The sequence below is a fragment of the Episyrphus balteatus genome, chromosome 4, assembly GCF_945859705.1.
Source record: "Episyrphus balteatus chromosome 4, idEpiBalt1.1, whole genome shotgun sequence".
NCBI lineage: Eukaryota > Metazoa > Arthropoda > Insecta > Diptera > Syrphidae > Episyrphus > Episyrphus balteatus.
Window position 1 is genome coordinate 17,411,686 of NC_079137.1, and position 13,305 is coordinate 17,424,990.

The 13,305-nt window shown below is 29.4% G+C and overlaps 1 protein-coding gene across 3 annotated transcripts in view; it reads right to left on the bottom strand.

Moving 5' to 3' along the window:
• Positions 1 to 241: 241 nt before the first annotated feature.
• Positions 242 to 13,305, bottom strand: part of LOC129920285 (cytochrome P450 4d1) — a 28,802-nt gene continuing 15,738 nt past the window's right edge. The window contains exons 1-5 of one of the 3 annotated variants that reach the window (XM_056001609.1): positions 11,454 to 11,956; positions 11,200 to 11,385; positions 1,904 to 1,973; positions 851 to 1,401; positions 242 to 780 (exon numbers count right to left, since the gene is read on the bottom strand). In XM_056001609.1, the coding sequence (XP_055857584.1) occupies positions 428 to 780; positions 851 to 1,401; positions 1,904 to 1,973; positions 11,200 to 11,385; positions 11,454 to 11,811 (1,518 nt within the window). In that variant the 5' untranslated portion in view covers positions 11,812 to 11,956 and the 3' untranslated portion in view covers positions 242 to 427. Of the gene's footprint in view, positions 781 to 850; positions 1,402 to 1,903; positions 1,974 to 3,497; positions 3,684 to 3,739; positions 4,113 to 11,199; positions 11,386 to 11,453; positions 11,957 to 13,305 lie in introns of those variants that run through there. The other 2 variants (XM_056001612.1, XM_056001611.1) reach the window with 2 other exon arrangements.

The following is a 13,305-nucleotide window of genomic DNA, read 5'->3' on the forward strand; positions in this document are numbered from 1 at the left end:
TTGAGCAAACGAACTGTATAGATGAAATAAAAAATTCAATAATTTTGTACTTGAACTCATAAACTTACATTAACTTATCCGAAAATTAAAAAAATAATAAATATCACATACAAAAAATGTTGTATGCATTTGAATTTTGAATAAACCACTTTTGGCTCCAAGATTTCTCAAAAGTCGGTTCGTTGTCTTTAAATGGTCTGCCAAGTAATTCACCTGAAAGTTCTTATTTTATTGAAAAATCTTTCTTCTATTTTGTTTAGTTAATTTATTAGATTTTCTGTTTAATATATACAAATGTATCCCAGCCTTAATTTAATGTCTAGGGACTTTATGACGTTTAATACTCAAATGGCAATCCGTAGCCCCAAGTATTTCATTTCCCTAGACATAGCCCCTAAATTAATACAACATTAACAAGAATCATTATTCAAATATAAATCCTTGGCTTTAATTTAAACATTAATGGATCACGAGTTCGTAGTATCAATTCTCCAACCAACAATGGTTCTCCTGAAGAACTTTTCACATATTCAATTTCAAAATTTCTCAAGACGTTAGTAACGACACTCTTAATTTCCAACATGGCAAACTTTTGGCCAATACAATTTCTTGGTCCTGCGGAGAATGGAATGTAAGCATAGGGATTCATTTTCTCCGCATTTGTTACAACATCAAAGCGTTCCGGGATGAATTCATTTGCATTTGGGAAAATTTCTTCTGTGCGACCCAAATGAAGTGGTGAAATACCAATATTGGCACCAGCCGGAACAATTTTCCCATCTAAGTAGATAAAATAACAAGTTATTACACATGCAAACAATATTTTGTAAAGGCGCAAACAGATACTTACTGATTTCGCATTCTTTTGTTACTCTTCGACCTAGCAAAGGTACAGAAGGAAATAGCCTCAGTGTTTCTTTTATGCACAACTCTGTGTAATGAAGATTGTTAAGATTTTCAAATGTGACAGGTTTATTTTTATCTTTTCCAAATATTTCCACAATTTCTTGGAAACATTTATTTTGAGCCTCTGGGTATCGAGCGATGTTATAAAATAAAAATGTTATTGCCGATGAAGTTGTATCGTGCCCTTCGAACATAAAAGTATCAACTTCTTCACGAATGTCAAGATTTGAAAGAGGTTTTCCATCAATTTCCGATTGCAAGAGAATATCGAGGAAGGCCATTTTACGTTTAGCACCCACATCATTGGCCTCTTTTTGAATTTTCTTCTCCTTTTCTCTAAGAATTTCTTCACGGCGTTGAATTATGATTTTTTCCGTGAAGCCGTGAAGAATTTTTAAAGCTTTCTTTTCTTCACGAGCAAGTTTTGTAAACCAGTAGGTTAAATCAAAACGGTAGAATATGTCAAACATTCGCTTATGCAGGACTGTTGAAATTCTGAAAAAAAAGATATAGAAGAAGTCTTAGTTTTCAGGAATTCAGAAACGGTTTTATTGAAGAGTTTCACGCGAACAAAATTTTCACCCAAAATGTTGTTCGGCCGAAATTAAAAAAAAAAGCAATGCCAGTAAAACAAGAGCTGCTGATTAATACGAGAAGAAAAGTGATATAAATTTTTCTGTGTAGAGTTTTGTTCGATCCCCAACGGCTGCCAATTTTTTGTTTTTTTTTTGTTTTAATAAATTGAAGATTTTTTCAAAGTTGAAACAACTTTGATTTAAAGATGTTTTATAACGGCAAACCACTTTAAACTAAAGATGTTCTACTTTGATTTTAAAATTTTCGTCTTCAACGCAAAATCATTCCGAAAAATAGTTGAATCAACGTGGTTTTCGTTGCTTTTAAGTTGTTTTTTCCCTCACTGTGAGTGAGTTATAAGTTCCCAAGCAACAAAAAAACAATGTTGATTGGTTTTGCTATTATCAGTAAAAATTCTTACGTTTTAACAGCCTTCACGTATTCCGAGTCGGTGTTTGTTTGAGCATTTACTGATACGCCCATTGCACTTTCTGGAAAAAAATACAAAATTAATTTCAGTAAAAAATGTATTTCTAAAATTTAATGTATGTATAATTTTGAATTTATGTTTAAAAAATGATTTTTTAATATTTGATTTTTTAGTTTTTGATCTGCATTGTTTAAATATTTTTTTTATTTTTGTTTATAATGTACGTAAGTCTTTGAAATATTACATTACATTACATTACATTACATTACATTACATTACATTACATATTAATCTAATCAGAAGATAAATCTTCCGGACTAGACACACTGCAGCTTCGGAAACTTAGTCCATTTGGCTGATACAGCACAAGACATTAATACAACAAAGAAAGACAAAGAAAGAAAGAACAACAGAAACACATATAACACATAACTACGTGGCACAGAGGGGAGACGATTTCTGCGGATTAGCTGCGGGTGAACTTCGGTTCAAGCATTGATGTGGCTATTTTTACATATGTGGACCTTGCACCGATGCTAAACCGGAACCTTACCACCGATTTCAGAAGATGAAAGTTGCTGAACCATGGATTAAATATTTGTATACAACTGGCCCTTAGAAAAAACTTCTGAGCCGACCGTTGGGCTCAACCACACGATGTCTGGCTCTGAAGTCATCTACGCATTCCCCTGTACCATGGCCACCTGCATTTGAAATATAAAATACTTCCTAACTGAACAATGTTAAAACTAATATAATAATTTGGGTCCGTCGGCTTTTTTGGTAAAAACTACGAAATAACGTGTTTAGAAAAAGAACATCTTTTCACCGTTATCTCAGGATTTTGAATATAAAATTAATTAAAATTCTATACCATTATAGTATATTTAATAACCTATCTACAGTTTAAATTTCATTTATCCATCTATTAAAACAAAAAGTTGTAATCAATTGGTTTTTCCAGTCGCTTTTTCGTTTCATCTTGTTTCAAATCACTACGATACTAAAGAAGTTTTCACTTCAAAAAATACGCACGTCAAACTCTCAGTTTCTGCTTAATTCACTTTAAAAAAATTTAGAAATTATATTCACCACAGAACTCTCAGTTTCTACACAGAGAAAAATATGACCCGCTAAAAACTAACAGATTGCCATATTGTTTTACCGTCCATACATTTCATAAGTAAATCTTATTAAAATCAACGATTAATAAGGTTTTTTTAAGGAGATTTCTTATTATTTTTATAGAGAAAATCTTATTAAAATTTGACTGAAAAGTTGATTTTTTTTGCAACTTAGCACTAGAACAAAAATCGCGATCAATATTTTCATGGCAGGTTGGTTCAGGTGGTAAGGTGGGCGACTAATGATTTGAAGTCTCCAGTTCGATTCCCAGTCTGGTCATCGTTTTTTTTATTTTTTTGCAGATTTTAAAACAATAAGGAAAACCCGATTGTTTTAATAAGGTTTCCTTCTTGGATGAAATCCATAGAGAAATCTTATTGTTTTTGTTCTATTTTATGTGGTCTATTTTTCTCTGTGTACTACTTCATTCACTTTAAAAAATTTTAGAAATTATATTTACCACAGATAATATCCAAAGTGCAGAGGGTCACAAAAATATATAAATCAAATGATTCCTTATCCATTTTTGATCTCAAATTTTCCACCAATTTGCTGCTGCCTTTGTTAAAAACTTCAATGTATTGTTCTAGTATTTTAAAATGAAAAGCTGGTGTGATAATCTTTCGTCGTTTAAACCATTTTGATCCTTAAGAAAATATTGAATAGAATTTTTGATTTACTAAAATGGAAGAATAAACAAACCTCGACTAATAAGTAAGCCCTCGTTTAGCCATGGCTCCATAGTTTTGTATTCTAAAGCTTTGTCATTAAATCTTGTTGTTCCCAACAAAACTTCTACATCTTTTAAATCACTTGTAAGTATATTTAATTCTGGACCCAACCATATTTTGAAAGTTTTGCCGTACGTTTTTATTAATTCTTCTATGATAATAAGATATTGATAAGGTGATTTGCCTATCAAACGATAGGCAAATCCAATAATTGGGTAAGTGGGTGGACCTTTAAATGCTTTCGCAAGATAAAGGGTTCGAGCATACTTTGAGTATAGAAAAGCACAAAAAATAACGGAGAACGAAATTAGAAATACCACCACGAGCATTTTAAACAAACTGTTTGTTAAAAACAAAATATGTTTTGGTAAAGATATTTTTTCACCTATCGCTCCGTTGGGGTTTTTAGTGGATATCTAATCTGGCATACTATATTCCATGATGTTGTAATCTTGAATTATAATGATTGACAAGTTGAAGGCCACAATGTGATAAAGTATTATCGATTTAAGTTTTCATTTCAAAATGTATTTTGTTTCTAGTCCTGAGTGCGCCGATTCTGTAACTTTTTCACTTAATTGTTGAAATGTTATAAAATCAGTGTCATTCAATAAATATAGTAAATTTTTGTTAAAATTCAGAATTTTAGAATTTAGAAATAAGAATTTAAAACCCAGTAAGAATAGGCGAAATAAGTCGAGGAAATAGATTTTTGGTATTCAGGTTGAAATTGTGGTGTTTTACAATCTGTAAGTTTCCTTGCTCGATTAAGTTTTGTTTCCTCACTCACCGTTTAGAAATTTTCACTTCGATTTCTGTTATTTAATATTTTTAAATTAGTTTGACCCTTATTTAGTTTTTGGTTTACTTTACACTACAACAGATTTCGCCTTATGTGCGTTGTCTTGATTTTTATTTGTTTCGTATTTTCATAATAAGTCCAATGAGTTATTCCGCTAAAATTCATTTCGCTTTTTGTTGACTTTGGCATCAGGTTATTTCGTCTTCAGTTTATGAATTGTTTTGGAATTTGAAGACTTTTGATTAATGGAAAGCAAATCGTCAAAATTTAAAAAGACTGCTATTTTAAAGTCTTAACAAAAATAGTATTCAATGCATTTTTTAAGCTTATTTTTCACAATTGTTGACTTTGAAATCGATTATTTCGAAAACAACTGATTAAAATAACTTGATTTAAGTGTAGGTACCTACAATTCTAGCTTTTGAAAAAGGTATCATTGATAACGTAACGTTGTTTTTAAATATTTTTTTTAATAGTTTTTTAGAATATTGCCCCTCCCGCCTAAAGGGGGGTTATAGACCCTCCCTCTCAAACAAAAAATTATTGTATTGAATACCTCCAAAAAAACCGTTTTTAATTCTCGCGCCTGAGTAATCGTACTCGAGCCTTGCGTTCATATGAATTTTTCACAAAAAAAAAACACGTCAAAAAAGAAGCTAATCCGATTTCGGTAAAAACGGATTGTTTTTATTATTGCTGAGGACTTCAGGTCAACCTTAAACTTGTTCAGGATCACTGTGTGCACTTCAGTTCTAAGGTGTTTTTGATTTGCTCAAAAACTAGAAGACATTTATAAAATATAGATTTTTTCCTCTCACGTCTCATGTCTCACGATAAGTCAACTGATGAGTCCAAGTGAGCTCCACCGGGACGAAACGCCAATTTTCGTATGGATTTTTTCCGTTGGTTTTTTTTATAAGAGAAAAAGAATCTTATTAACATTACAAAATATTAATAACCCAATTAAAATTTAACATTTCGAGTGGTTATCTGGTAATATAATGCATTTTGTACTATACAAGAGCAAATATGTGTGAGCCAGTATGCACCTTATTCTTACCTTTATGCCAAAATTTTGAAACATCAATTCATACATTATCTAAAAAAAAAACATTATTTACTTTAAATGCAATTGTTCATTTATTCCCTTGTTTACCGGCATATTCAGCAGCTGCTTCTCAATTTGCGAAAAACAATATGGTTTTTTTATTAAACAAAAATAAACAAATTCCATTAATGTTTCTGTTCGATTAAAAAAAATCGATAAGTCTTATCATTATTATAAATAGCAAATCTCGAATTCAAACAAAATTTAACAACTGTAAAAAGTACAACATGATTATCAACAACATGATTATCTCATAACAAAATCTCATGGTCAAATCAATTTTAAATAACATTGCAATAATATGTTTTCAGCAAATTATGTACAAAGTACACAAAATGTATAAATCAATTTATCGGCCAATGACCTTTGGTAAACATTTAACTTCGCTTTTTATCTATTTTACAAGATCAACTAGTCTAGTCACACTCTCACAAAATTAAAAATTGTAAAAAAGAGAGAAAAGTGAGAAACAAAAGTAAAGCTAAAATCAACAAAAAATATTTGAGACTTTGTCAATCAACTTACATACGATCTTTGACTTGTCGTTCCTTGTTTTTTGATAGCATAATTTAATCATTTCAAGTTAAGATAAGCTCACGAAGGCCGGTCTTAGCTGAATTAGCGCCCTGTTCCTTGTACAAGTTTAACTATATTAGCGTTCCTCTTTTAAAGTTTACCAAAGGATTTTACATTGCGTTCTATTTTAAGAAGGTAAGTAACATAAATATGACAAAGTTTTCAAAAAACGTTAATTTTTGAAAGAAAAAAAATGCATGCCATTTTTGGAATTTTTTTTTTTTGGTTTATCTTAAATTTTAACATGTTAATTATAAAATGCCCAAATAAACTCAAGAGAATTCGATTTTGCTCATGTGAAAAAAATCATTTGCAGCTACAAAAACAAAAGTTATCTCAAAAGTTAGATTCCTCACAACAGAAAAACTATTTGTAGAATAAATCTGAAAATTTCCAGATTTATTTCAGATACCTATGTACATATATGTAGGTGTACATCAATAACCTTAAAAATTAAGCCTCATTTTAATCTTATCGTCTATATTTATAAAACAGCGGTAAAGGTTAAAAAAAAACCTAACTAGGTCTATTTTGATGGCTTTTCTAAATTGATCTCAAATATAAGAAAACAACATTTTTTTATTTTCCCTATGATCCAGATCAGATCATTAGGGGAAGTGGGGGTAAGACTAAGACAGCCCCTTTAGTGTTTAGCTGCCTTAAAAACAATAAAACACATCATTTAATAAAATAAATCTTTGTTCATTAAGTTTATTGTTTTTTTGCAGGAACTAACATTATTATAATAAAAATAAAAAATTATGAACAAAAGATAATACGTTTTGAAAAAACATCTAACAAACAACGGTCTTGCCCCCACATGGGGGAAACACTGCCCTATTAAATTCTGTTGAACCTGTTTCTTTCTGTAAAAATGGATTTTTTTTCCAATAATCAGACACGTATGATATATCTTAATAGGTTCCCACCTTTTTTTGTTATAAAAAAAGAAGAAGTTAAGATATTTAACTATTCCACTTTCAAAAGTAAAAATTATTTTTCACGTAAAATTTAACGATTTCATGAAAAAACACAAAATTTACCGTAACTTTTTGTGGTTTCAACCAAACTTGCTCATACTTACAGACATGATTTATCATACCAGAAGCCACTTATTTTATATTACAAGTGTTGTCAATTTTAATGTTTTTCATACAACATAGTACAAAAATGGTCTTGCCCCCACTTCCCCTATATTTATTTGCGTTACAATAACAAAACGAAATCCAGCTTTTGTTGCAAAAGTAATAAAAACAATGATCTGATCTGGATCACGAGGATAATAAACCACAACTATTATTAAATAAAATGCACGACTGGGTCGCACGAACTTGCTCTCAGAGTTCAAGTTGCTTAAGTTTTTAAGACTTTTTATATAGAAACCTGGGAAATGTAGGTACCTATATAAAAAAAAAAAAACAAATAAAAAAAAAATTCATTTTTCAAAAAAATTAAAACAATATATGAAATCAAATCGCCCAACAAAACAAGTACGCAGTTTTATTTGATATATCAAGGTGCATTTTTAGAAAAAAATTTCAAAATAGTTAGAACCGTTTTTTTTTTTTAAACTAATTTCTTATAAATAATTTTTTGAAAAAAAGTTCTAAAATAAAATTGGTATGCCATTTTGTAGAAATCACTAATCAACATCTAAAACCAAAATTTCAAATTTTTTTTAAAAATCCAAAAATTATTTTTTTTTTAAATTTTATTTTTGGCTTATATTTAAATGCTTTTGTATAAAAAATTTCGTTGAAATACAATAAGCAGTTCTGCAGAAAATCCGATTTGAAAAAAGCGGTCCTATGGCAGGTACCGTTAATAATGATTTTCAAAAAATGTTTTTTCTTCTAAAGACAGACTTTGTTTAAAAACTAACATTTGAAAAAATTATTGAAGTGTCAAAGAAAAAGAAACTTGAAGCTTATAGTAATTTCGATTGGCAGTCCGGAATCGTTCTGAAAGCGTTTTATTCGCACAAAACTGACAGTTTTGTATGAATAAAATTTTTTCAGAATGATTCCGGACGCTTCCGGACTGCCAATCGAAAACGCCATTAATTTTTAATAAATGTTTTTTTTTTTGTATTTAAACTAATTTTTTTATATTTGTTTAAATGCTTACTTCAGTTGCTATGGTAAACACTTAAATTCGTGTGTTCTTTGAAGAGTTTCAAAAGTGGAGTTAAAAATGCTCCTTTGAAGCACGGATGTACGAGCATTTGTTAATTTGTACATACCCTATTATAGATCCGTCCCTGAGTTCATAATCTTTTCTCTAATGCTTATCCGTATAATTGACTTGTCATTATTAGAAATCTTGTGATAACCATTTTGATATTAATTGAGATTGCATGCATTTCATAAACGCCCACAAAATATTCCACTTTATATTTTTAATTAATGGTTTATTAAAAAGCTGGATTTGGTGACGATGTTTGTTAGTCTAGGTATTACCTCAATTACTAACCGATTTTTATTAAAAACTATTTGAGGATTATACATAATAAGTGATTACCTAAAGGGGTTGTTTATTTAACAACGAAAAAATAAACATTTCACATATTTAAGCCACAAACACAATGGCCTCTACAGCTAATTAAAATTTGTTGTAAGTTTCGAATTCGAGACAATAAACAAAATTAAAATTCTAAATAAGATCTCTGCATCAGCTAACATTTTAAATCGTAACTAAGTATGTCATAATGAGTCAAATTTTCTCAAGTGGGCCACCTAAAAACGACTTCTCGAATTTGATAGTTTTTTTTGCATATATTGGAAGATTTATATGTTAAAAATAATATTCCAAAGTTTTTTTGAAAAATTTCAATTTTGTTAAAAGTTATAAACAAATGAAATTTTTCAGGTCTTTTTGTTAAAATGGCTATATCTCGGTAATGAAATGATAAAAATAAATAAAACTTGGTACACATATTGCCAATTGTACACACAACAATTTACTTAAAAAAAATTTTCAAAAAAAATAAATTATTTATAAATAATTGATTTTGTTATAAACAATTGCATTTTTTACTAACTTCTGGAGTATGTAGGAAAACTATTTTTCTTATATTCGATTTGAAATTTTATAAGCTTTCATTATCTGAAAGAAAATTTTAGTGCAATTCATAAGAAAAAAAGGTATGCATGTTTAAACTTTGCCGCATATTTATTTTTAATAGCACTGGTCAACATAATTGAACTTTTTTTTTGCCACAAGAACCAAAATATACTTTTTTAGAGGTTTTTGGGGTGCTGAACTCGAATCCGAAGTCAGAAAAATTTGACTGGCCTCCGTTTTTGAAATATTACCGTTATAAAAAGCAAAAAAGCGTAATTTTGGCTGTTTTCGAGGTTATGTTTTTATGTATGATAATTCATTACAAACAAATTTGTTCACCGTGTCTATGAGAACATATTTTATTCTTCCAAAAACTGTTTAAATCTTTTCAATATCTCTTTTATTGGCCGAGATATCTTAAGTTTCAGTCAATAAGCCAAAGACAAACTTAACTTAATCTTAAGTTTAAGTTAATGGTCACAAAATATTTGCCAAAAGATCCAAAATATACTTTTCTGAAGGTTTAAAGACTGGTAAACTCGAATCCGAAGTCAGAAATATTCTATTAGCCTTCGTTTTTTTGTAATATATTCGTAGCTGTTATAAAAAAAAGCTTTTTTTGCATTTGATAAGGTAATATTTCAAGAACGGAGGCTCATAGATTTTTTTGGACCTCGTATTCAAATTCAGGACCCCAAAAATCTCTAGGAAAGTATATCTTAGTTCTTGTGGCAAAAAAAAAAGATAAATTTTGCTGACCAGTGCTTGTTTTGAGCTAAAGACTTACTTAATTAAAAATATCTCGGCAAATAAAAGATTTAAACAGTTTCTGGAAGAATAAAAATATGTTCTCATAGACACGGTAAACAAATTTGTTTGTAATGAATTATCATACATAAAAACATAACCTCGAAAACAGCCAAAATTACGCTTTTTTGCTTTTTATAACGGTAATATTTCAAAAACGGAGGCCAATCAAATTTTTCTGACTTCGGATTCGAGTTCAGCACCCCAAAAACCTCTAAAAAAGTATATTTTGGTTCTTGTGGTAAAAAAAAAGTTCAATTATGTTGACCAGTGCTATTAAAAATAAATATGCGGCAAAGTTTAAACATGCATAACTTTTTTTCTTATGAATTGCACCAAAATTTTCTTTCAGATAATGAAAGCTTATAAAATTTCAAATCGAATATAAGAAAAATAGTTTTCCTACATACTCCAGAAGTTAGTAAAAAATGCAATTGTTTATAACAAAATCAATTATTTATAAATAATTTATTTTTTTTGAAAAAATTTTTTAAGTAAATTGTTGTGTGTACAATTGGCAATATGTGTACCAAGTTTTATTTATTTTTATCATTTCATTACCGAGATATAGCCATTTTAACAAAAAGACCTGAAAAATTTCATTTGTTTATAACTTTTAACAAAATTGAAATTTTTCAAAAAAACTTTGGAATATTATTTTTAACATATAAATCTTCCAATATATGCAAAAAAAACTATCAAATTCGAGAAGTCGGTTTTAGGTGGCCCACTTGAGAAAATTTGACTCAATAGCAAAAGGGATATACGATACAACACAATATAAAATAAAAGACAGAAAAACCCGATCGATCTGATCTTTACGATGAGTACGTAACACCTTGGTCACTTTGGAATGTACAATTAGGCCTGAGTTTATTCAATGGCCAATCTCTATCAACATAAAAATTGAGAAATCTGTCGAAACCATACAATTAAAAATTTTTCGTTTTAAATGGCGAATTTAAATACCCACATAAAATTGAGAGTGCATAAATTCTAATTTAGCTTTTTTTGAGTCCGAAACACGTCGGATATTGTATAATACATATATTACATTTACAATTTCATGACCTACCAGAAATAACATCCATCGTGTATCTATTGACTGCCTGATACAATTCAAAAGATTCCAGCCTCATTAGATTTTTCAATACATCGCACAAAATTCTGCTTTGTCTTTCAAAAACTTCAAAATAATCTTCAAGAATAGTAAAGTGAAACGCTGGAGTAATTGCCTTTCTACGCGAGTACCACTTTTTTCCTGAAAAATAAAAATATTCTTTCTTTTATTCACAACCGAAATTTCACTACACATTCAAAAATAATCACCTTCGCTAACAAGTAGTCCTTCATTCAACCAAGGCTTCATTAAGTCATAAAGTAAAGACTTATTTATAAATTTACTGCCACTCATAATAACTTTTAAATCCTCAGTGTCATGAAAAAAGATGTTCAAATCTTTACCGATCCACACGCGATAGGTTGAACCATATTTCTTCAAAAACTCACCAAGGAGTCTAAGATTGTCCTCCACGGGAGTGTTAATAAAATAATGTGCGTTGCCAAGTAATGGCAAAGTCGGTGGCCCCGGAAAACGATTGCCAAACTTATTTAATTTGGAATATTTAAATTGAAAAATAATATACCCGAAAAAAATAATTCCAAGAGGGAAAATAATAAATAACATTTTCGCGATATGATGTGTTTAGTTCTGACAAACGATAACAAATGATAACCCAATGAATGCAATCAAAGTGGCTAGAATGCAAGCGAAATGTTGTTTTCCTTGGACTCCGGTCGTCTGTGACTTTCTTACATGGAGTTGAACATTTTACTATCTCAATCGCAATTTTAAGCAACAATGTTTATTATTCATTCACGAGGTTTGCCGGTATAAAGTTGCAATATAATAAAGTGCATGTATAATTGTATTGGAACATTAATCATTTATAGAAGGTACAAGTTTTGTATTCTTAAAAAAAAAAAAAAATAAGTAGGTACATACTCTTAAATGGCAAATCAGCATAAAATCATCGTTTTTGTTTATTCCACTGGAGGATTGTTAAAGTTAAGTCAATAAAATAAGTAAAATATAAAGACAACCTATAAAATCTAAAGGGTGTTCATATTTGTTCCATAACAGTTTCTTAACTACTTATCATTATTTGACAAATTAGATAACGTAAGAAGCATCTTGCCAAAGATCATATATCTAGTATATGATCTTTGATCTTGCTTTTCCCCTTGTTATAAGCTGTATACAGTTTAATTTATTAAATTTGGCGCCCTCTAGAGCCAAATATCCTTTATCATTTGGTTATAACCGCAAAAATAATTTAAATAAAAAGAAAGTTCAAAAACAAAACCCTGACTAAGCTCTTAAAAGTACGAAACTAGAAAATCTTCTAATCTGATATTAATATTATGCATATTATATTGTAATTTGATATTCATCGTTATATATCCCTTTGAACCTAACGAAACAATACATTCTAATAGCCTGTTTCAAATGCAAATGCAATAATTTCCATACCTATACAATTTTCGATAATTTGCAACACATTTCCACGAAATGAGTTTGAAAAATGATTTAACCGAAACGAAGAGACAATGAGGAATTGGGTTACTAGGACATTGGATATACATACATACGTACACACGTATTAGCTCATTTCGTGCAAATTAGGTCATTTTATTTCATTTTCAAATTTAAAATTTGTATGGGTTTCTTATTCATTTGTTCTAGTCGAAATAAGCTGTCTATCGGAGGAAAATCGCATAACAATTTCAGATAAGAATATATCACAACAAAAACATTACTGTTAAAAAAAAACAGCCAAGTTCTCCTATGTTAAAATTATGCAAGCACAAAAAGTACTGAAATGTAAAAGTGCACCATGTTCTAAAGCTTGGTTTTAAATTTGTATCAATTAAATTTTGACTGTTTACTTTACAATTTCTCTTTTATTTCCCGATTTTTAAAGCTATTTGAAAAATTGCCAAGTTAAAGCCAAGCTTTAGAACATGGTGCACTTTTACATTTCAGTACCTACTTTTTGTGCTTGCATAATTTTAACATAGGAGAACTTGGCTGTTTTTTTTAACAGTAATGTTTTTGTTATGAATTCACTACTTTTTGCAAGGTATTATTTTAGCACATTTCTCAAGTTTTCGTTATTTT